Source organism: Oratosquilla oratoria, chromosome 2 (genome assembly GCF_046742065.1).
Source record: "Oratosquilla oratoria isolate Oo_2021 chromosome 2, ASM4674206v1, whole genome shotgun sequence".
Taxonomy (NCBI): Eukaryota; Metazoa; Arthropoda; class Malacostraca; order Stomatopoda; family Squillidae; genus Oratosquilla; species Oratosquilla oratoria.
This window is the reverse complement of record NC_134778.1, coordinates 72,258,129-72,281,770: the sequence shown is the minus strand read 5'-3', so window position 1 is coordinate 72,281,770 and position 23,642 is coordinate 72,258,129. Positions and strand designations below refer to the sequence as shown.

Here is a 23,642-nt window from a genome sequence, read left to right as displayed (position 1 = left end):
GGGTCCCATAGAGGTGAATAGAATTGTCTGATGACAGGAAGACAACAAAGGAAAAGTTGCATCCTGTATACGATGAGTTTTGTCCTACGGTAATAGGACACTTTATCCTTGACGTCACTCCGCCAGGGGTACAATATCACTGTATAAACAAAAACATCTTTTATGATATCAAAGATATTATAGAATATGAAAATAATTAGAATAACGATTATTTGATATTGAACACTTTCTTCATATTGTGTACTTTAGAAATAGTTATTTCAAACGGCCGCATAGAGTTTGATAAGTTTGGTCTGTTGTTTTCCGCATGTTACGTAAAAGGACCTCTACTTCCGCCCATGGGTAGTCTCTGACGTCAGTGATAATGTCAAGTTCCGTTCAACGGAACAACCATACACGGATCTCTATTGTGAGCAGGACCAACAGTTAAGTGTCACCGAATTCATCGTCTCATTTAGTTGCCACCCAGGAGTTGAAAATATGATGCATCCATGGTATTTCATCCCAACCAGAGCTAAATTATTTTTTCTAAACGATGCTATATGATTTTTATTCCTGCTCCATTACAACCAATAACAGGTTAAATTGATTGTACCAACACACAGTCTTCTTCAAAGACAGTTTCCCATAATCCAAGTTACTTTCTGTTTACGGTGGGATACAAAGGACTTTGTCCTGCTAAACGCAAAATAATTTGCGATCAGTTAAAGCACCATCCTTCACTCGATGGTAACTAACCTTTAATTCTAGTTACTTTTAGGTACCTCATTCGGCCGAGTGGCCCTCCGTTGTGAGCGAAGTGTTTGCGGGAATCACGATAAACAGTCAGGATTTAAAGAAATGCATAAACGAGTGGATGTGTAGAAGGTAGAACGAACGAACGAACGAACGAATAAATAGAAGTTTGAATGAATATATAGATGAATAAATAAATTTACAGAATAGATAAATAAGTAAGTAGGTAAGTGAGTGAGTAAGTAAGCAAAAACACGCCTCTTTGTTGAAGAAATTTATGTTTCTTACTTGGCACAGACCCGAATGACGCCGCTATCGTTGGTGCCATAAATGACTTCAGGCACGACGACCGTAACCACGAACTTTGGCGCCACATAATCCTTCACCTCAAAGTCCTGAACGGTCATGTAGTTGTATCCATCCTTCTTCTTTACCACGATCTGGTATTTACCCTGAAATGAGGAAGAAAAGACGTCCAATGCAATTTCTCTTCTCAGTATGCTTATACTTGAACTAAATCACTAAAGGTACATAGATCACTAAATTTAGAGGGGTAATCTTATCATTCAACTTAGTTCTTGCTAGGAAGAGAACTGAACACACTTGCCAAGAAAACCAGGAGGGGATAACTTTGCAATTAGAAATATTCTATCGACACACACTAAGAGATCTCTTATTTAATTATGGTATATGTCTATACATACATACATGTATATATATATATATATGTGTATATATATATATATATATATATATATATATATATATACATATGCGTGTGTGTGTGTGTGTGTGTGTGTGTGTGTGTGTGTGTGTGTGTGTGTGTGTGTGTGTGTGTGTGTGTGTGTGTGTGTGTGTGTGTGTGTGTGTGTGTGTGTGTCCTTGAAAGTGGCAGTTGCCGACAAGATTGACGAGTTAAACACCATATGAGGACGGAGCCTTTATTTGTACGACGTTTCGCTTATTACAGCTTTTTCAAGTACTTGAAGAAGCTGTAATAAGCGAAACGTCGTACAAATAAAAGCTCCGTCCTCATATGGTGTTTAACTCGTCAATCATGTATGTATGTATACATATAATCATATGTATGTGTATGTATATGTATATGTATATGTATATGTATATGTATATGTATATGTATATGTATATGTATATGTATATGTACATGGAAGGTTTGATAGGGTAAACTTAAGAATATGGAAACAAATCACAAGGCAAGCATTCTACTAAACTAAATCACAGTCTCTTTCCTTTTAAGAAAAGCACCTTGGCCATTTTTTCCACAACTGTCCATGCAAAAGTATACTTGCATTTCATAGTTCATTTGTAATCAAATTACCATCATTTTTCTTTACTTCACATTTAACCCAACTTAAGCTAGCCTAATCCAACCTAACCTAACCTAATCCAACTTCACATACGTTAGATTGATTTAGGCTAGGTTAGGATAGGCTAGGTTAGATTAAGTTAGGTTATATTAATTCGTGGTCGTGACGTGTGAAAGCGTCCATAGATACCCATGGTTATTTGAGGGAGCACGACTTCGTGTCGTGGACGGTGCACGGTAAAAAGTCGATACGTATGAAACGAGCCTTAGGTTAGGTTAGGTTAGGTTAGGTTAGGTTAGGTTAGGTTAGGTTAGGTTAGGTTAGGTTAGGTTAGGTTAGGTTAGGTTAGGTTAGGTTAAGACAGGCTCAGGTAGGTTAGGCTAAGCTATGTTATGTTCACGGTATGTTATGTTTTGTTAGGTGAAGTTTCATTAGGTCAGGTTAAGTTAGATTAGATTAGATCAAGTTAGGTTCAGTGTTATACAAATGAATATGACTAACCTAACTTAACCTAGCCTAACTTTGCCCAACCTAACCTAACGAATCCTAGCTTAACTAAACCGAACTTAAGTCAACATTAATCTAACTTAGCTTAACCTTACCTAACCTTGCCTACGAAGAACTTAAACTAAATTAACCTAATCTAACCTATCCCAATTTATACAAACCTAACCTAACCTAAATGTAACCTAACTTTACCTAACCTAAAGTAACCTAATTTAACCTACCTTATCCCAACCTCACCTAACCTCACCTAACCTCAACCTAACCTCAACCTAACCTCAACCTAACCTCAACCTAACCTCAACCTAACCTCAACCTAACCTCAACTTAACCTCAACCTAACCTCAATCTCACCCAACCCAATCAGACCCGAGCTAACCTGACCTAACGTAACCTGACCTAACGTAACCTGACCTAACGTAACCTGACCTAACGTAACCTGACCTAACGTAACCTGACCTAACGTAACCTGACCTAACGTAACCTGACCTAATGTAACATGGCCTAACGTAGCCTGGCCTAACGTAACCTGACCTAACACATCCTGATCTAACGTAACGAAACCTGACCTAACCTAACCTAACCTAACCTAACCTAACCTAACCTAACCTAACCTAACCTAACCTAACCTAACCTATCCTAACCTGACCTAAACAATGACCTACGTGGGCTCACTAACATGAACAACCTCTTCAATTTTTTATCTATAAGTAACAACATCCTGATAGTGTGAGTTCTCACCTCTTCTGCTTCTTCGATGAGGTCGAATTGGAGGTGAACAAGGCCGGCTGAGTTGTCTACGTCACTCCAGTGCTTGATCCGCTTGCCAGAAGGCGCCTTCACATATATTTCCGGGTACTGTAATAATCAAATCACATGTGACAGGACCAGCACGTATATGTACATGTGGATTTTATATATAGGTATACATGTATGTGTATCTGTTTGTGTGTGTGTTAATGTGTGTGCGTGTTTCTGTGTTAGTGTGCGTGCTAGTACATATGGATTTTATATATAGGTATGTATGTATGTGTATCTGTTTGTGTGTGTGTGTGTGTGTGTTAATGTGTGTGCGTGTTTTGGTATTAGTGTGCGTGCTAGTATGTATATGTACGTATGTTTTTACATAAGATAGATCCCCATTTATTACCCTTGACTGTTCTTTAATATTTTGGAAATTTGGATATTTTTTTGTAAATATAATCTAGAAACTATAATGTATATGGGTCTTCAATTTGAGTGTTTGAAACCGAATAGTCACTTCATGAATGTGAATATGTTTTTCTTAGTGAATGAAGTGAGTTTACGAGTATGGGTGGAATTTTTTTAGCATGGTTCAACAATACGTGTCATTGTGTTCAGAGATTAGAGATTATACTTTTGATTTTCAGCATAACTTGCTTACACCGTTCCGTGATCACGCGAGAAATGTATATTATACACACACACACACACACACACACACACACACACACACACACACACACACACACACACACACACACACACACACACACACACACACACACACACACACACACACACACACACACACACACACACACACACACACACACACACACACACACACACACACACACACACACACATAAATATATATATATATATATATATATATATATGTATATATATATATACATATATATATATTTATATGTATATATATATATGTGTATATATATATATATATATATATATATATATATATATATATAAACACCATGTGAGGACGTAGACCTCATTAGATGACGGGTGGTAATAGACATGGAACTGCCTAATGTAAGCCTTATGGTCTCGCAGTCTACTTCATTTTTATGTTCTTAGTACGATAATTTGTTTATTAGAGTTATATCAAGTACATTAACTTGATGCAGCGAAACTTTGTGCAAATAAAGGCTTCGTCTCCATATGGCATTTCTTTCGACAGATTTGTCGACAACTACAAATTACAAACAAATTGTTTATTTTCTTTTGTGGTACTTACGTTCTCAGCATAAACACGAGCAGAAACTCCCTCAAACGTGAGGATTCTGAAACGAACGGTCTGCGTCGGTTGGTAAACGTACTTCTCCGTCTGCACGAAGGTCAAGTAGACGACTTCTTCGAACGCTAGTTCCCGTGACTCAAAGACGGTGTTGTTCCCAAGCGTTCCCTCAAAATTGATGAAAGTGACATACCTTCTCGTTCCAAAGGAAAGGTCACTTTGATCTTGTGGTATCTCCACTGGGTAGCACTTGCTTGTTTGGCCTGTTGGAGAAACGCACTGTAATGGTTTAAGGATAAACGCAAGGCCAAAAGTACAGCGGGTCAACTAAATTCGGGAAGAAATCTGAGACGCGATCTCATGAAGCTCAGGCAGCCTTAAGCTGGTGCTGGGACAGTATGGAACTGCCTAGTGTAGGCCTTATGGTTTCTTGCTGCCTCCTTCATTCTTATGTTCTTAATGGTCCATGCAATACTCGAAGTACAGAGAGCTTCAACACCGAAAAGGGCATCATTCCAATGTTGATTAATGGTGTTTGCAAATGTAATAAATGAAAATTGTGTATGTACAGTGTCAATATTTGTTCATAACTTGCATTGCAATTGAAATACAAACACTGATCCTATCTAAATTCCATTTCTTTCTGTATGAAATTATATATCAGTGATTACTATTAGGTCCATTTTCTTTTTTATTTATCAAGACAACATCGTTCTTATGAAAAATAGATAAAACATGTATATAATTTAATGTAGATGTTACTTTCTATCTACGCAAAGTAATTCAAAGCTTCGTTCACTTTGAGCATAAACATCGTCTAAATCATTTTTGTTTTACTTTCAATCTTTGTTTGTGGTCCCTCCCTCATAGCCGTGGTTAGAAAAGTATTCTATTATTTCCATTTATTTTAAAATATATATAGATGGCAATTATATTACACATAATGGATGTGAGAATTATCACAAGATTAGAATACTTCTGTGACTCCTTAATATCCCATAATTTCACGTGATTCCTAGAGAACACGTGAAATGAGACTCGCAGTGGTATTCTTAAAAAAATCTTTCCTTATATAAATCCTTGGAAGGGAAAGATTTATATAAGGAAAGAATTTTTTTCAAGATTACCACCGTAAGATTTTTACAGTGGTATAAAAAAAATCTTTCCTTATATAAATATTTCTCTTCCAAGGATTTATATAAGATTTATATAAGGAAAGATTTTTTTTTTAAAGAATACCACCTTCAGTGGTCTCGAGCAAAGGCCTTCCAGGTCTTCTGAAAATGGTCTACTCACCTTCTTCGATGGGCAGAGCAAACGAGGCTATCGAACTTCTCCAATATTCTTCGACAGTGACATTGAGGTAGTCATCAGCCCCTGCCACTTCGTCGACATATTGCAAACAGACCAGAAAGGGTTTCTCCGGTGTTATTATCCGAGGAGCCGTGATGACGTAACTCCTGTACAAAAATTGGTTATTTCTATTTCCATCGTTATTTGGTATAAAATCATAATGAATTTTTATAATTAAATTAAAGGAATATAAATGGTCGAAACAACGTCACCCCTTCATCCTGCCAGATCATTCTAAAGCCTAGAAGGTGAACGTGATGCTTATATGAACAATTCTGAGGATATTTACCTTTTTAGATTTAGGTTTAGATATAAGGTTAAAAGGTTGAAGTCAAGGTTTAAGGTCTGAAGTTAAAGGATCAAGGTTAAAGGCAAAAGGTTAAAGATTAAAGATTAAAGGTACGTGGGGTACAGCTAAAATTTACAAAAAAAATTAACATTTACAACATTTACAACAAAATTTACAACATTTTCATTTGAGTTTTCTGCTATGGGTGAAATGATGGCAAATAAGAGGTCGCTAAAATAAAATGAAAATAAAAAATAAAAAAGATGACGTGGCAACATGGGAATATTATCAATACAATGAGTGATGTTCATTACCAAGGATATGATGTGTTTTGTTTCCATAAATAGTGTCTCAAAATAAGGTTCCAGCGTCTATGAGTTCTGGAGTCTTGAGGAACACGATTTGTACCGAGCATCCCTACGTTAAAGAAAAGTTTCTGCCATTAACCAGGACAGAAAACTATAAAATAAATCACTGTCGAAGAGGCTAACAGCGAACGGACAATTGGTCCACGGGCAAGTCGTCCCAAAAATTGTCTCCTGGGATATCTCGTCCACGGGACTGTGGACATCTCGTATGCGCAATATTTATATTTTTGTAGACTTGCATGTTGGTTGGTTGTTACAGATTGTGGTTTAACGGCACTTTTTCCTTTGTGTACGAATTCGCGTCCATTGTCATGCATTGTTTTATACTTTATGTTTTGGGCTAGCTAGTCAAGAGTGATTATAGTTTGACTATAATTATTTTATATATTTATTTATTTTTATTTTATTTCTTATATATATATATATATATATATATATATATATATATATATATATATGTATATATATATATATGTGTGTAACGAGTTGTGAATTGGTGACAGAAGGATGAAGTATTGGCGTTTTGCTTTCCGAGATTTGATGTAGTGTCATTCTTCTTTGAGGAAGTAGATGGATGTTGCGGAGCATAGAGTAAATCTGAAACTATTAGTATTGTGAGAGTTTCTTATTGGCAAGTGAGAGGGTAATTTCTTGTCACGAAGTGGCCAAGTGTGAGGCGGGAATATCCTATTCTTAGGCTCATTACTGTCTTTTCAAAACGTCAGTCATACTGACGTCAGAACAGCTATAACAGTACATGGGGCGCGATTGTTTTGAAATGGTCTATTGGATGTTGTTCACAGCATCTTTGCAACGTATATAGCAAAATGCAATGGGATGCCGAGTAATAGACTCATACTAATAATGGAGGTGTCGGAAAGGGTAGATTCCACCTTTCGAGGCACCTTGCCGGCTCGTCCGTTACAGGGGATGCCAACGGAAATGGTACCTTGCAGAAGGATACAGATTTAAAATGGGTGGAGGATGGATGATCCGAGAGCGAATATTGTGGACCAATGTGGGTCGGTACTTCAGGGTGGAAAATGCTTGTTGGACACTTTGTGAATCTGATATGATTACCTAGGACATAAGGTGCTCGCGTGTGTGTGTGCGTGCGTGCGTGCGTGCGTGTGCATGTGTGTGTGTGCATGTATTTACCTAGTTGTATTTACCTAGTTTTATTATACGGGAAGGGAGCTATGCTTGTGGTGACCCGTCTTTGTATCTTTCAGCATCAAATTTTTTCTTAAAATCTTGAGTAGTGTTTTCACACACTCTCTCTTTATTTAAATTATTCCAGGTATCCAACGCTCTGTGTGGGAAGCTGTTTTTTTCAGATCTCTTCTATAGTTATCCTTTTTGAGTTTCTTATCGTGTCCTCATGTTTTTCCATTGTCCCATTTTAGCAAGTCATTCATATCAACCCTTTAAACTCCGATGACATGATGTCTTGTCATGCGAGGGCATGTTCTTTACTCCGGTGGCATCAAAGCATGCCATGAGGAATTGGATCACTACCTACTACCATACTCGATGAGTATGTCGGGCTTCTGGAGCCCAACCAGCGAGGCCGCCCATCTCCCATGCCCTTTCCCTCGAGAGTGCATGGGAAGACTTCCCATGCAGTCACGAAGATAGAGGGGGGCAAATACCGAAGGTGTTTTTTGTGTTACCGTGACGGTAAGAGGGAGATGACCCGAACTACGTGCAGGGTGTGCAAGAAGTCACTCTGCACTTATGGTTGTTTTCAAAAGTACCATGAGGGAAAGAAATTATAAGTTTTTATCGGGTCATCTTTATCTTGGGTCAGAAGCAATGCAGCAAGACACAGTACCCCCTATTCCTTGTGGCTGTGGCCGTGATGGGTTAGAAGCAATGCAGCAAGACAGCAATATTTTTGTGGTACTTGTGATGGTTCAGAAGCAATGCAGTAAGAACCAGCAAATTCCAATCGGGTCATCCCTCTCCAGATCTGGGTCAGAAGCAATGTAGCAAGACACAGCAATATTTTTGTGGTACTTGTGATGGTTCAGAAGCAATGCAGTAAGAACCAGCAAATTCCAATCGGGTCATCCCTCTCCCGATCTGGGTCAGAAGCAATGTAGCAAGACACAGCACACCTCATTTTCATTTTGTGTGTATATATATATACATATATACATATATATTGTATATATATATATATATATTTAGGTGTTGGATATGTCAGAAGCAATGTGGCAAGACACAGCACACTTTATTTTTATTTTGTGTTTTTGTATATAGTATATATATATATATGTATATATATATATATATATATATTTGTATATTTGTATATTTTCATATTTCTATATTTTTATATATAAAGGTGTAGGATATGATATTGTGTTTTCATACTTTCCAAAAACTTACAAAAAAAAATAATTATGCAGTCCCTGCTGTATTATATATTTGCTACTTTCCAAATATTGGTGAAAAAGGGGATACTCTGAAAACTAAAAAAAAAAAAAAAATAGTATCTAATAGTTTATAGCAAGGGCTAGCATGAAGAATATGAAAGTATTTCAGTGTCTCTCGTGACTGCAGAGGGAAAAACTATACATATAGATAGGTGTTTTATAAGCACATTTTTTATCATATTTTATAAAAAAAAAACTGAAGAAAGTGTATATTTTTGCTCTCACCAAAGAATAAATCTCATTTTCAGTATGTAATGGTTTACAGCAAAGGGTAGCATGGACAACATGGAAACTTTTCTTCGTCTTCCTTGACTACAGACCTAAAACTATAATTTATGAGAGATATTGAAAAAAATATAAATGCACAAATTTGGTCAAATAAAAAAAGAAAATAATAAAACACCAAAATGTTTGTTCAATCACCAGAAAAATATGACGTCAGTCCTCGCGCGGTCAAGCCGCATCAGATGATATTCGGATGTACGAGCCGGCGCGAGGCCTACCATATCCGGTTTTTTATATCTACACCACAAGCGGCTGACATGATTTGATAGGGTCAAGGATTTCCATTCCTTTCATGATTCTATAGATAGCCAGTAGATCTCCTCTTACTCTTCTCTGCTCCAGTGTTGGTAATTCCAATTTGGATAATCTTTGTTCGCATGTGTGTGTGTGTGTGTGTGTGTGTGTGTGTGTGTGTGAGTATGTGTGTGTGTATGTGTGTATTTACCTAGTTGTATTTGTGTGTGTGTGTGTGTGTGTGTGTGTGTGTGTGTGTGTGTGTGTGTGTGTGTGTGCGTGCATGTGTGTGTGTGTGCATGTATGTGATTCACCATGGTATTGAATCATGTGTTGGACTCGTGATCGACAATTATTTCCCTCCCGGAAGAAAGCTCAGAGCTCATATATAACCGATCTATGGGTAATTATATGACCTTTACACACACACATCCCCAACTCCCTGCCTACGATAGTTGGAGTAACGACTCGTAGCGTAGTGATACTGAAATTATTTCACTCCTGGGCGGGATTTGAACCCGGACCCTCGTAGTGACGGCCGGGAACTCTAACCACTGCGCTATCGAGTCGTGTGCATGTATGTGTGTATGCATGTATGTACGTGTGCATGTATGTGCGTGTGTATATGTATGTGCGTGTGTGCATGTATGTGCCTGTGCATGCATGTGAGTGTGTGCATGTATTCACCTAGTTATATTTTACTCGTATATGTATGTGTGTGCAGAAAACCTTTTTGTAACGTGTTATATAACTAACAAGATCAAATACTGCTGAAATAACACATTTCTAACACACCATGCTGATAATATATATATAAAATGATGTACGTATACAGGTTAAAGTGGAATTAGTGTTGGTTTAAATTGTAGCTTGTCTACCTATGGTCACGCGTGCTCATGATGGATTTCAGACAAGTAATGCACCAGACATCAGAATCCCATATAATTCCATGCGTTAACTTGAGAACACGCTTCTTCTTGTACCTGAGACCATCCAGAATGGTCCTCTGGACATCTGTCTGCATTGTTATAACCTAAATATTAGCTGGTACAGTTAAGTAGTTCAGGAAAACTAAAATGACAAATTAACAAGCCAAGCTCATAAATAGAACTCACAAATGTGTCGAAGGCTTGAGCTCTTTTTTGAGCACTTCTGAGGTGTGACCCAGTTAGTGAAAGTGGAAGAAGGACCTCAAATGTGACCAACTGTAGTTAATATATGTGCCGTTTTATACATTAGAAGTATAATCTGAACTTAAGCTGTATCTAGGATATAAATACTTTATATTACATTTGTTAATTCACAGTATATTATCGTGGTCATGTTCTTATTTTTTTCCTTAAACACCTGTTCCTCATAGGTATATAAAAACTCGAAATAATTCGAAAATAAGAAAAAAAAAACAAACACCGATTCCATAATAGCAAATACTTTCACGAAATGAGTTTCAAAACGACAATCTTTTTTATTAGGACGAATTGATCATCCGTGACGTAATTTGGCGGACGAGCTTTTCGTGGTCCATTCGTTCGTACACGAGATGGCCTACAATCAAGGTCAACACAACTTTATGTTAACATGACTAAACCCGAGGGTGTTATTCTCAACTGAATAAAATGCCTCGTAACACCTAAAACAAGACCGAAAATCAGTCTCAACCTCGAGCGAGTCCGCAAGACCACTTAGTAAAAAACACCAGAATAGATTTACAAATCAAACTGCACGCTCAAAGGGTCAACAACGCCTACTACCGCATTAGAATTTGGCCTACATTATTATGCAAGTCCCTCTGCCTGGCGAGGGAGGTCCCCTTCGCATTGGGCCTGGAACAATACATCACGTAGTTACTCAAAAACAACAGAGGATGGACTGATTAAAACAAAGGCTATGGTATTCCGTCCTCTTTCGACACGAGCCCATGGCAGGAAATACGTGCAACTATGATGACGCTTTCCGTGCTTTGATATCCCATTGAAGTGTATCTGCCCCAAGGAGGGAGGGAGGGGGAGGGAGAGGGACGGGGAGAGGGAGAGAGAGAGGGAGAAGGAGAGGGAGAGGGAGAGGGACGGGGAGAGGAAGAGGGAGAGGGACGAGGAGAGGGAGAGGGAGAGAGGAAGAGAGAGAAAAATTTAAAGAGAGAGAGGGAGAGAGAGAGAGAGAAAGGGAGAGAAAGAGGGAGAGAGAAAGGGAGAGAGAGAGGGAGAGAGAGAGGGAGAGAGGGAGAGGGGGAGAGGGACAGGGAGAGGGAGAGAGAAGATGATATAAATTCATATTGTATATACCCTCTCGGTACTACGAGAATCAACACAGCGCTCCTAGAGGTCGGACGTCTCTCCATTCCAGCTCACTCAACAAGCGCCCAACAATCTTCGCCGGCCGGTGGTGGTGAGGAGATATATCTCCTTTGCTGCTACCGGTCTGGCACAGGCCGACCTCTTGAAGTCGGCAGGCGGGTTTACATCAAAGACAAATACACACATTTGGTTTACACCAAAGACAAATACACACATTTCCCAACGTCACGTAATTCTCTGTTCTCAGAGTAGTGCTTGGAAGAAAAGAGACAGATGCACACTTGCTTGCTGGCTTAGCAGAGGCCCAGACCAACTCTTATTCATAACCCTTAACTGATCGTCGGCTGGTCGACAGAGAGGAATTGGGGAGCCTCTCTATCCGACCGACCCGCACCCACGCGCTGGCCTCTTCGCTGACGCTGGCGAGCGGGTTTACACTTCTGACATTTACACACAATTCCCAGTCACGTAACTCTCTGCTTTCAGAGTTGTGCTTGGAAAGAGAAAGATAATACAACACCCGCCCGCCTGCCCCCCCTCGCACTGCCACTGGATCGACTCTACTGACTCTCAAACCCAACCTGGGGAAAAGCAGGAAAAGCTCATGTCTAACCTGGGGCTAAACAGGAACGCGCTCTCTACACGCAAGAAGTGAACTCTACTCACTTCCCGTAAGATACACACCTCTCACGAACACAGCCACGACCCACTCACAAACATCTACACTTACTTTTTCTTCGACTAAAATTTGCTTCCTTTCTAACTTTCTCAGTTTACCTCCCACTAAAGATTTTTTCCGTTTTTCCACCTTTCTCTACTACTACGCCTCCTACCATTTTCTGAACTTTTGGTAATTCTAATCCCGGCATCGCCGCCGCCGTCCGAGTTCCCTGTCCATTTCTCCCGAGCCACGACCACCAACAGCCCCTGATCGCTCGCTTAATCGCCCGGTGGCAATAGCCCTCTTTTATACACTACTATCTTTTCATTTTCTTACAGACATTCTTCCCCTCCCACAAAAACCGATCCCGCGTAAGCGGGTGGTCTTACCTGGCAAGTTGCAAGTCGCTACGAACCGAGATCTTATGACCTCATATCATTAGCTTTCTTTGCTAATTAAGGTGAGCCGTCAGTTAGATCCTAGCCAAGATTAAGGTAAAGCTCAGTGGAATTTAGGGACCTCGTAGATTACCTCCCATGTCTTATTTACATCCTAGTCAATTTTCCATTTATTCATTCATTAATTTTATCTATTCATTTATTTATTCACTATTTTATTTTTGCAAGGAATTTCAGTTCTTTCTTCATCTTGCCTCAGTTCCGGACTTCCTTCTCGTGAAGCAAGATCACATTAGAATGTATCCTCATGAATCTGAGCAATTAACACTGATGGAGGAATTGAAAACCACAATGGAATAGGTGGGAGTGATTTTTATGCCTTTGTTTCTTGGGTACCTCCCTTGTAAGGGGGGAAAGGCCGTTGGTATATGTAAAACTCGTGGCGGGATTTAACACTAACACGTATCGCTGAGGACGGAAGTGTAAGAACCGTGAAGCAATCGAAATGGATAGTTCTAAATAATGAAAGGATAAACATAAAGAGAAACAATACCGAGGTCAGTTAAAAGAAAATCGGCTTCGAATCTTCTAATAACATTCAGTTTACCCAGTACGGTAAGATTTATATTAATGTGCTCAAAATCATAATGTGAGCAAAACAGATTACAGATTCACTAGGAATTCTATCGATGAAAGAAATCAATCTTTTTTGAAAAAGAAAAAGAAAATAGTTGTGATGCAAATCTGCATATCACCTATACAATACAAAGCACTAAACTTGTGAATCGAAATGTTTAATTTTCTTGAACAAAGTTGAAATAAACCTGGCTTAACTAAGGATCTACAACAAAGCCGATTCTAAAAGATACGAAACCTAAAGAACGATAATGTTATTCATTATAACACCCCCTCATTTTTTATCTGCTTCCGAAATACTGTGACAAAATAACTAATATAGAATGCAGTTATATTCTTTGCAGACAAAAATACAAGAAATTTATAGATTAGACGGGATCCTAACAAAAAAAAAAAAAAAAAAAAAAAAAATCCAGAAACGGAAAAAGACTGTTCGACAAACATCTTCACAAACAAGAGAGTGACACATAGCTGTTTAGAATCTCCCGTTTGCAGCCAGAACCAAATTGTTTAATTACATCGACTGGACTTGTTCCTCTTCTATGAATATTAGGAACTAGTCACATCAAGCTTACGATCAGTTTCCGACCGCCTGCCGGCCAGTTGCAGGTAGTCTTTGGAAGTCGCTTCTAGTCGGTAATAAGATAGATCGATCAATAGATATATTACAACACATACTAAATAGTCCCCAGTACATAGTTTTTGTTTTATCAACCACATTAACTTTTTCTATTTCAATTCCTTACATGTTTTGTGTTGCAGACCGATCGCCTGATTTTAGGTCGAAGGTGGTCGGAAATAGATCGTAGGCTTGGTGTGACTGGGGCTTTACCGGACAATTCTTTTTAACGGTCACGCATTCTCTCCCCCCACCTCCCTATTGGACAAGGAAGTTGTCAACGCTATCTAATTTATCTTCGCTAATCTAGTTTAAGGGTTTAGGATAGTCGTATGTCAATGCAGATTCTATACCTGACACTGACCAGATCGTGAGTTGCTAGAGGAGCATATATTATGATATGCATATATCGCTTAAGGGAAAAATACACATTGTTTAGATAGTTGTATGTACATGACGCTGGGTACATGCATACATAAATGACAGAAGTATTAGTTATTAAACAGGGACGAAATCTAGAATATGGTTGTGGACAGTGTCAGTTTTCCATTTTAGTGAAATGCTAAACATTATCCGTATATTCTATATACAACAGATCAAGAGCACAGACACAGGAAGGAAGGTAAGCACTGTGTTGCCATCTATGTAAGAAAACTTGTTAAAAAAATATCCGTAAAGAAATGCATACAATCTTCATCCTCAGTTTATGCAACTTACCCTTGTACGTCCACAACAAATATAGCCACCAGAACGGTTAGCTCCCACATCTTCGTAAACACAACTGCACACGCTTGACAATAGACGTCAACTGAATCGCCCCGCGCCAAAATGCTCCCTGTTATATTACCTTACATTCATTACAAACGTACGCACATCCTGCAGTGCACGGAATGTGAACAATGGGAATACCCTCCACCCCGCCCTTGGCCTAAGCGACCTCGGCGTGCATTATGAGGCTGCAACGATGAAGGAACTGCAGTCACGAGTGATCACGTGTACTCTGATACTTTTGTGTTTAGCATAATTCATTTTCATCTATAAAGAGTAGCTTGGCATGGGAGAGAGTGTATACCTTCACTCCTTTCACGCCCATTTACCCCTTTTGCATGTCCCTGCTTAAACAATGGTAAAATTGTACATCCTCCTTTGAATAGGAAAACTGCTAGCTCATCCCCAGTTCATGTTTCTCGTCGAACAAGTTGTCGCCACAGTCTACACATTCTTCAGCTCTCCCGCCATTCAGTCACATTTTCGTCACCGTGCAATTCTGATAATACAACATTGAAATCACTCGATGTGTACACTGGTTTGGCAAATACGGAAAGTAAACTTATCTTGAGCCCAAAGAGAAGGTAAGGAGATGCTCTCAACAAGATTGAGTTGCTTGATGTCCTCCAGCAAAACACGAGTTAATCAAGGTTGGTACAAGTCAGCATGGGGAGGCAACAGTCTCTTCAAATGAATAAATATGGCGATAGAGTAAAACGTCTCTCCAATGCACCCCTGCTTTACCTTAGAACAACTAAAAAAAAAAAAAGGAGGTTAGGACTGTGCTCCTTACAGATGACTTTGTAGAGTGGATTTAATGAACCATACCCTTGGTCCAACTCGCTGATGCAGAATTCAAACTGCCGTCACGTCGACCTCCGCCTCAAGTAATGACGCTCTAAACCTCTAGGCCATCGAGCATCCAGAAACAAATGCCAACAGACAATATCCGACAAGAAATTCTACTTAATCTATATCCGCATTCATCTGTCATATCTACAGACACGATTTTCATTCTGACTGAAGTGGATTATACAGCAACATGTATAGTCACACGATCTGGGTCACCACTACCTTTTTGCTATCCTCACCACCTCACACCTTTTGTACGAATCCTCCAACCTTCCCTCATTCTATATAATGATAAAGGACTCACGAACTGCCCTGAGAGAACTCTCCTCTTTCCCGCCACCCATTGGTCCACAAAACCCATTTAGGATTCATCCACATCCCCTGCTTTAAATCTATATCCTTTGCTAGGGTCCGCATATTGGCATCCCAGCAACGAATGGGCCGACAAGGCAACTCGAGATGCGGCATCCATTCCCTTCGATGCCTCCACACCACTGCATGGAGCAGTACTATCCCGTTCTCCAGTTCGCATTACGAAACATGTGGTTAAAAAAATACTGGGAGGAACACGTTTGACCATTTGAAGAGAATAAAAGACTACATACTTCCATGGCTCTCCTTCCACCAATGTCACCACACTTTGAATACGCAATGATACAAACAAGACCAGGACATTCCCATTTCGCACATTGTCATCTCATGACCAGAGATGATCGTCAATTACCCCTGCTGTGTCGTTTACGAATCGGGCTTGTCAACCACCGAGGATAATCATCCACATCATCAATAGTGTCATCCACATCGTCAATAAGGCAGGAGGAAAGAGATCCATCGGAATCGACGGCTCAGTCCGTCACACATCATACCTCCTCAAACACCAAACATTACACCACAGTCAATCGTAGGAGGAGCAACACCAATATCCTTTTTCAGCTACTTTCATCTTTCTGCAAGAGACTGGACTTATAAGATATGAAAATACTTTCTTTCCGAAATGAAAGGCACAAGACAACCGCCTATGGAAGGAAAGGTGGGATACTTCGCAAAAAAGTAAAATATCCTTGAACACGTACATACATATACCAAAGGCTTTTTCCCCCTTACAAGGGGGATAGCCAAAAAGAAAAAGGCATAGAACCCACTCCCACCCATTCCATTCCCTACATACTCCACTCCCCTCTATCCTCTTCCCTCCCTCTTATCTCGGCACCTCCTGGATGACGGGTCGTCCCTGCATCTTGTCCACTGCCCTGGGTCAGAAGCAGTGTCGCAAGACACAGCACATCCACAGAAAGGCCGCTTCATTAATTTGGTGACCTCCCCCCTTTCCGTCCCCTTATGCAGAAAAGCAGAATACGGGGAGAAATCCCTTGGGGCTGCGTCAATTTATTTCTCATACATATAGTACTCCCTCATCCCTCATTCCCCACCCACTCCCGCTCATGGATCACAGCATCATCCATACACAACTATTCTCCATTCACCCCTATCTTCAGTCCTCTACCGTCCTTCCTCAACAGACATTCCCCTTTTTTCCAATTCCCCTTTTACCCCATCCCTCCATCTCATCCTAGGTCGCCCCCTTATGCTCACTCCTTCCACTTCTGCCTTCCACACCTCTTTTACTAATCTTTCTTCACTCATTCTTTCCATGTGTCCAAACCATCCCAATACTCTCATCAACCCTATCTCCCAACTCCCTTTCCACCCCTGTTCTCCTCCTCACCTCCTCATTTCTCATTCTATCAAGCCTAGTAACCGCTATCATACTTCTCAAGCATTTCATTTCAAACACATTCATGTCGCTGATAATGGTAAACAGGACGACGTGTGGAAGTGAACCGAATATACTAAAAGTAAAATAGGAAATATTTCCACATCAAGGTCACTGAATAACAAAGGGCCATTGTAAACTAAAATGTCCTTACTAACCTGGACCAATGTCAACGTGCATCCGTTACCTAATTTCGTTGTAAGCCTAAAGACATTACATAATCAATTTTAAATCATGTACAACCATTCTTCTACTTTGAAAATTATATATAAAAAATACAACTCCCAGGAGATATTGTATTGATACAAAGCTTATTTCAAAAGTAGCTTTCATCGCCAGACAGTAGCGTCAGTTCAGCAAAATATACATCTGAATAAAAAAAATTCTTACATACATACATACATACATATACCAAAGGCTTTTTTCCACCTTACACGGGGGATAGCCAAAAAGAAAAAGGCATAGAAACCACTCCCACCCATTCCATCCCCTACATACTCCACTCTTCTTCACCCTCCTCCCCCCCTCTCATCTTTGCACCTCCTGGATGACGGGTCATCCCTGCATCCTGTCCACCGCCCTAGATCAAAAGCAATGTCGCAGTTTTGGTGATAATAAAAAACATTCATAATTTATGATAACTTGTATTCAAAAGAGATTTATGGAACAATGGAGGTTTATGGAACATTTGCATCATGTTAACTACTCAAACTTTTAGTGGACGAATACAGAATTTCTTCTTTCTAAAATGAGAAATAACGGCTTATCACTAAGTTTTATATATAAAAAGATACTATGAGCCTACATAACTTTGCTATAACACATTTCAGTTAAAAAACATACACTAGTACCATCAGGTTTAATAAAAATATAAAATCAAACAAGTGGCCATTGCTACAAAACAGTAATTATAGATGTGACCTATTTTGTATCTAATTATTCAGACTTTTAAAATCTTGCAAGACAGACTTAAGTAGTCAGTATTTTACTATCTTGAAAGCCACCGCTGACAAAACTATTGGCTATTTCCAACAGAAAAATATGCAAAACAACCTATTCAGAAAGACCACATCAAGAATTTTGTATTGGTAGCCTCCGCAGTAGAAGTCCTTATGGTCGAGGCTTAGGCTCCCTGATGCAATCGTCATTTCGAGGAAGCACATAACGCTGGAAGAAAAAAACAATTGATCATGAGGAATGTACAAATTGAAGCAAAATTGCCAATCTGAAAACTTTTGTAAAGTTTAGTTTACTTCACAGAACCAGTCTAATAGATGTTACAGGAACAATTGTGACAATACAATTTTATGTATGCACAAAAAAATTAGAAAATAATTGTATGAAGTCATCGTTGTTACTTTTCAGAAATGTAATGTCTGCAGATACTTAGCATCTAGCTTCATGCCTACCATAGACCCAACTATCTCTCTACATCACTCACTCACACACACACACACACACACACACACACACACACACACACACACACACACACACACACACACACACACACACACACACACACACACACACACACACACACACACACTTCAACGAACGGACGGCTTAGAGGACGTTCTGAAGAAAAAGTAAAATTTCGTGGATCCCAAAGCAAAGGAAGTACCTATTGTATTTACAGGGTGGGGGAAATTGCTTGTGGTGTAGGGGAAAGTAAGGAAAAAGGAGAAGGGGAGGGATTACTGAGGGAAATGGAAGGAAATGAGGAAGGTGAGGACTTGGCCCAGGCAGGCAGACGCCATCTAAACAAACGAGGTTCGGACCAATTTAGCGATGACGAAATGTCTAACAAAAATGTAAAGATTAGAAGTATAGATAAGAGCAATACAGTAGAAGATGATGAGAATATTTTCCAGGGATTTAAAGAGGGTGGGGGGGACACAACCCCCCCCCAGATTAACAAGACTAGAAGAGAAGCTCGATAAGATGATCGAGCACTGGGAATTTAGGTTCGGTCACGTTAACAACATTGTGCAGAAAGGCGAACAAAAACTTAACTAAGGAAATTGAAGAATTAAAAAAACAGTTAAAAGAAGTAAAAGAAGAGAATAAAGTCTTAAAGGAGAATAATAAGGAGAACAAAGAGGGTTGGAAAAAAATCCAAGAAAATAGCAAAGTTGCATTTACTGAGATAAACAGCAAATGAATGAACAAACTGAAGACTCAGTTATTAAAGTGATGAGACAGAAGGAGAATATAGTAAGAGACTTAGCAGATAGAAAGAAATGTATAATTATATTAGGAATGAAAGAGAAACATAACCCAGATAGAACCACAAGAATCAAAGAGGAAAATGAAAAAGTAAGAAATTTACTAGAATTAGTTCAGGAAGATGAGCCAGAAATAATGAAACAAATCGAAGAGAAATTCAGGCTCGGGAAATATAGTACAGACAAGACCAGACCAATTAAGATTAAATTCAGGTCACAAACTACGGCTGAGAATATCTTATCCAAAACAGGGAAACTAGCAACAAGTGAACAATATAAAAAGGTATGGATAAAAAGGGAAATGAATAAAGAGGAAAGAGAGGAGGAAATAAGGAAAAGACATGAAGCTAAGAAAAAAAAAACGAGACCAGAACGGAGACAGAAAAACAAGAATTCTACTGGAGAGTAGTGAATATGAAATTGAAGAAATGGAACATAACAGAGAGAAACACAAAAGAAACAGAGAATACAATGGAAATAACAGAAAGTTAAGAGTATCCTACACAAATATAGATGGATTAGTAACAGGACTGAATGAACTGAACAAATATCTGAAAGAAAAAGATCCGGACATAATGGGAATTGTTGAAACAAAATTAAAAGGTCCACTACCACCCAACAGCATAGGACACAATACATATAATTATTGGATTAGAAACAGAGAGAAAAAACAAGGGGGTGGAGTTATGTTCCTGACTAAGAAGGATATAAGCGTGAAGAATGTCACATATGGGAACAATACAGTAGAGATGATTATGATAGAAGTAGAAGATAGAGATAAGAAGAGCAGAAAATTTGTAATAAACTACGTGCCCCCAAAAACAGCCTCGTGGGAAGAGAATGAACATAAAAGCATGTTAGAAGACACAAGAATAACACTAAACAAGATAATGGAAGATGGAGGAAGAATAGTTATGATGGGCGACTATAATTGCAAAGAAATATGCTGGGAAGAGATGACCGTAAAGGGTGGAGAAGACTCATGGGGTAGTGTGTTCTACTTAAGATGATTACTGACCACACAATGGCACAATGGATCCAAGAGAACACCAGGTATAGAAATGAAGAAGAACCATCGAGACTAAACCTAATATTCACATCAGAACCTGAAATAGTGGAAAAGATAGAATACCAGGCACCAATAAGCAAAAGTGACCACATATTGATAGAACTAGAACTAAATGAGGAAAAATACATGAAAAGAAATGAACAATATAGAAAAGGAAGATTGATGTATGAAAAAAAGCAAATTTTGATCAAATAAGAGAATTCTTCGAAAATGAAAACTGGGAAAGAATACACAAAGAAGATACAACAGTAGAAGAGAAATGGAATATTTTGACAAAACTCTATAAAAATGGAGTAGAAAAGTATGTCCCAAGACAAAAACAGGAAAAAGAATATATAAAGTGCTGGTACAATAAAAGTTGTAGGGAGAAAAAAGACAAGAGAGACAAAGCTTGGGCCAAATGGAAGAAAAACAAAAGACCAGAAAAATGGAAAATATATACTTGTAATGAATATGTACAAGCGTGCAGAGAGGAAAAGAGAAAATATGAAAAAGATGTCATAGAAAAATGTAAAGATCGACCAAAACTATTCTACAGATTTGTAAACAACAAACTGAAAAACAAACAAGATTTGGAGAAATTAACACAAGGAGGAATTGAATACACAGAGGAAATTGAAATGGCGGAAATTATGAACAAACATTTTAAATCTGTGTTTACAAAGGAGAACATACAACCTGAAGAGATTGAATGGAAAGAGAAAGTCCCCCCTATGAAAGAAATAGAAGTAACAAAGAATGAAATATTGAAACACTTGAGTAATCTTGATGTCAGAAAATCGCATGGACCAGATGAAATGGCAAACTGGATTTTGAAAGAATGCAGGAATGAACTGGCAGATATAATACATAGCATAATAATCAGTTCATTGAAAGAAGGTAAAGTTCCAGAAGATTGGAAAAAAGCAAATATAGTACCTATATATAAAGGAGGAAATAAAGAAGACCCTAACAACTATAGGCCAGTCTCTCTAACAAGTACAATAGCAAAAATTTGTGAAAGAATTGTAAAAACTAGATGGGTAAAATACTTAGAAAAAAACAACAACGTGCTAAATCCAAGACAATTTGGATTCAGACAAGGACGATCATGCGTCACCAATTTAATATGTTTCTATTCAAGGCTAATAGATATAATACAAGAAAGAGATGGATGGGCTGATTGTGCATTTCTAGACCTAAAAAAAGCTTTTGACAAAGTACCACATAAAAAGTTGTTTAAGAAATTAGAAACTGAAGGAGGAATACAGGGCAAACTACTAAATTGGATGGAAGACTTTTTGCAAGAAAGAAAAATGAGAGTAGTGATAAGAGACCAACACTCAAAATGGGATGAAGTAATAAGCGGTGTTCCACAAGGAACGGTTCTGGCCCCAATAATGTTTGCTATATATATTAATGATATGGAGGAAGGAATTGAAAGCTATATGAGCTTCTTTGCAGATGATGCAAAACTATTGAAAAAAGTGAACACGGAAGAAGATTGTGAATCACTACAGAGAGATCTAAACAAAGTACAGGAATGGAGTAGGAAGTGGGAAATGGAGTTCAATACAAAGAAGTGTAGTATAATGGAATTTGGAAAAAGTAAAAACAGAATAACAGGATCATATAAATTGGGAGAAGAAAGAATAAAAAAAGTAGAAAATGAAAAGGACCTGGGAGTCATTGTTATGAATAATATGTCACCTGAGAAACATATAAATAAGATTTTTGGAGAAACCTATAATTTAATAAGAACAATCAAAGTTGCATTTACATATCTGAATGAAGAAATGGTGAAGAAAGTTCTAATCACCCTGATAAGACCAAGATTGGAATATGCGGCAACGATATGGTCACCAAGTACAAAAAAAATTATAAAAAAAAACTTGAAAGAATACAAAGAGCAATTACAAAATTGGCACCTACACTCACAAAACTATCATATGAAGAAAGAGTAGCAAAACTTGAACTACAGACACTAGAGCAAAGAAGAGAGAGAGGAGATTTGATAACTATTTACAGAATCATGAAAGGCTTAGAAATTACTGATAGAGAGAATCTGATAAAATGGGATGACAGAAATACAAGAGGACATGGAAAGAAAATAAAAAAGGATAGCTATAGAAGAGACCTGAAAAAGAACAGCTTTCCTCACAGAGTAATAGACAGTTGGAACAAGTTAGATGAGAAAGTGGTGTGTGCAAAAACAATACATGAATTTAAAAATAGTTTAGATAAAATGAGATATGAAAACGGGACACCACGAGCATGGCTCCCCTTCCCGTAAAATACAACTAGGTAAATACAACTAGGTAGATACACACACACACGAAGTTATTAGACAGTAGAATCATAATAGAACAGTTTCAATTAGTCGTTACTTGTCTATTCATTATTTGCTTGATTTTTATTTATTATTAGTACTCTGTCAATTTATTATTTACTATTTACCTGTTTCTTTATCATTTAACAATACCTGTGCGTTTATTTTATTCGTCATTATTTGTATTATAATTTTTACTTATTCATAATAATTTTTTTCGTATCCGACCTTGTTATGGACCAAAAGGTCTCTTGTCGGCATGCTCCGCCTTTGTAATCCTTTGTAAAACACTCACCCTTTCGATGGTAAACTCTGGCTGATAGTAATCATATGCCCGCACTGTGCCTGGTTTGACGTTATCGACGTCCACCTCACGTGTTACCTAAAACGAGAAAGGAAGAACATCGAGATTATTCAGAAGTGGAATATGACCTTACGTACATAGGAAAGTATGTGCGCGTGTTTGTAGGCATATGATACACTGCGGCGTCCT

General features: G+C 38.4%; 2 protein-coding genes across 2 annotated transcripts in view; both read right to left on the bottom strand.

The window, feature by feature from the left end:
* Positions 1 to 14,959, bottom strand: part of LOC143039901 (ovostatin-like) — a 41,954-nt gene extending 26,995 nt beyond the window's left edge. The window contains exons 1-5 of the mRNA XM_076210245.1: positions 14,868 to 14,959; positions 5,869 to 6,032; positions 4,573 to 4,835; positions 3,309 to 3,425; positions 1,024 to 1,187 (exon numbers count right to left, since the gene is read on the bottom strand). Of these exons, the coding sequence (XP_076066360.1) occupies positions 1,024 to 1,187; positions 3,309 to 3,425; positions 4,573 to 4,835; positions 5,869 to 6,032; positions 14,868 to 14,917 (758 nt within the window). The 5' untranslated portion in view covers positions 14,918 to 14,959. The remainder of the gene's footprint in view (positions 1 to 1,023; positions 1,188 to 3,308; positions 3,426 to 4,572; positions 4,836 to 5,868; positions 6,033 to 14,867) is intronic.
* Positions 14,960 to 18,172: 3,213 nt separating this feature from the next.
* LOC143036202 (alpha-2-macroglobulin-like protein 1) overlaps positions 18,173 to 23,642 on the bottom strand; it is a 65,142-nt gene continuing 59,672 nt past the window's right edge. The window contains exons 25-26 of the mRNA XM_076203452.1: positions 23,445 to 23,531; positions 18,173 to 18,711 (exon numbers count right to left, since the gene is read on the bottom strand). Of these exons, the coding sequence (XP_076059567.1) occupies positions 18,655 to 18,711; positions 23,445 to 23,531 (144 nt within the window). The 3' untranslated portion in view covers positions 18,173 to 18,654. The remainder of the gene's footprint in view (positions 18,712 to 23,444; positions 23,532 to 23,642) is intronic.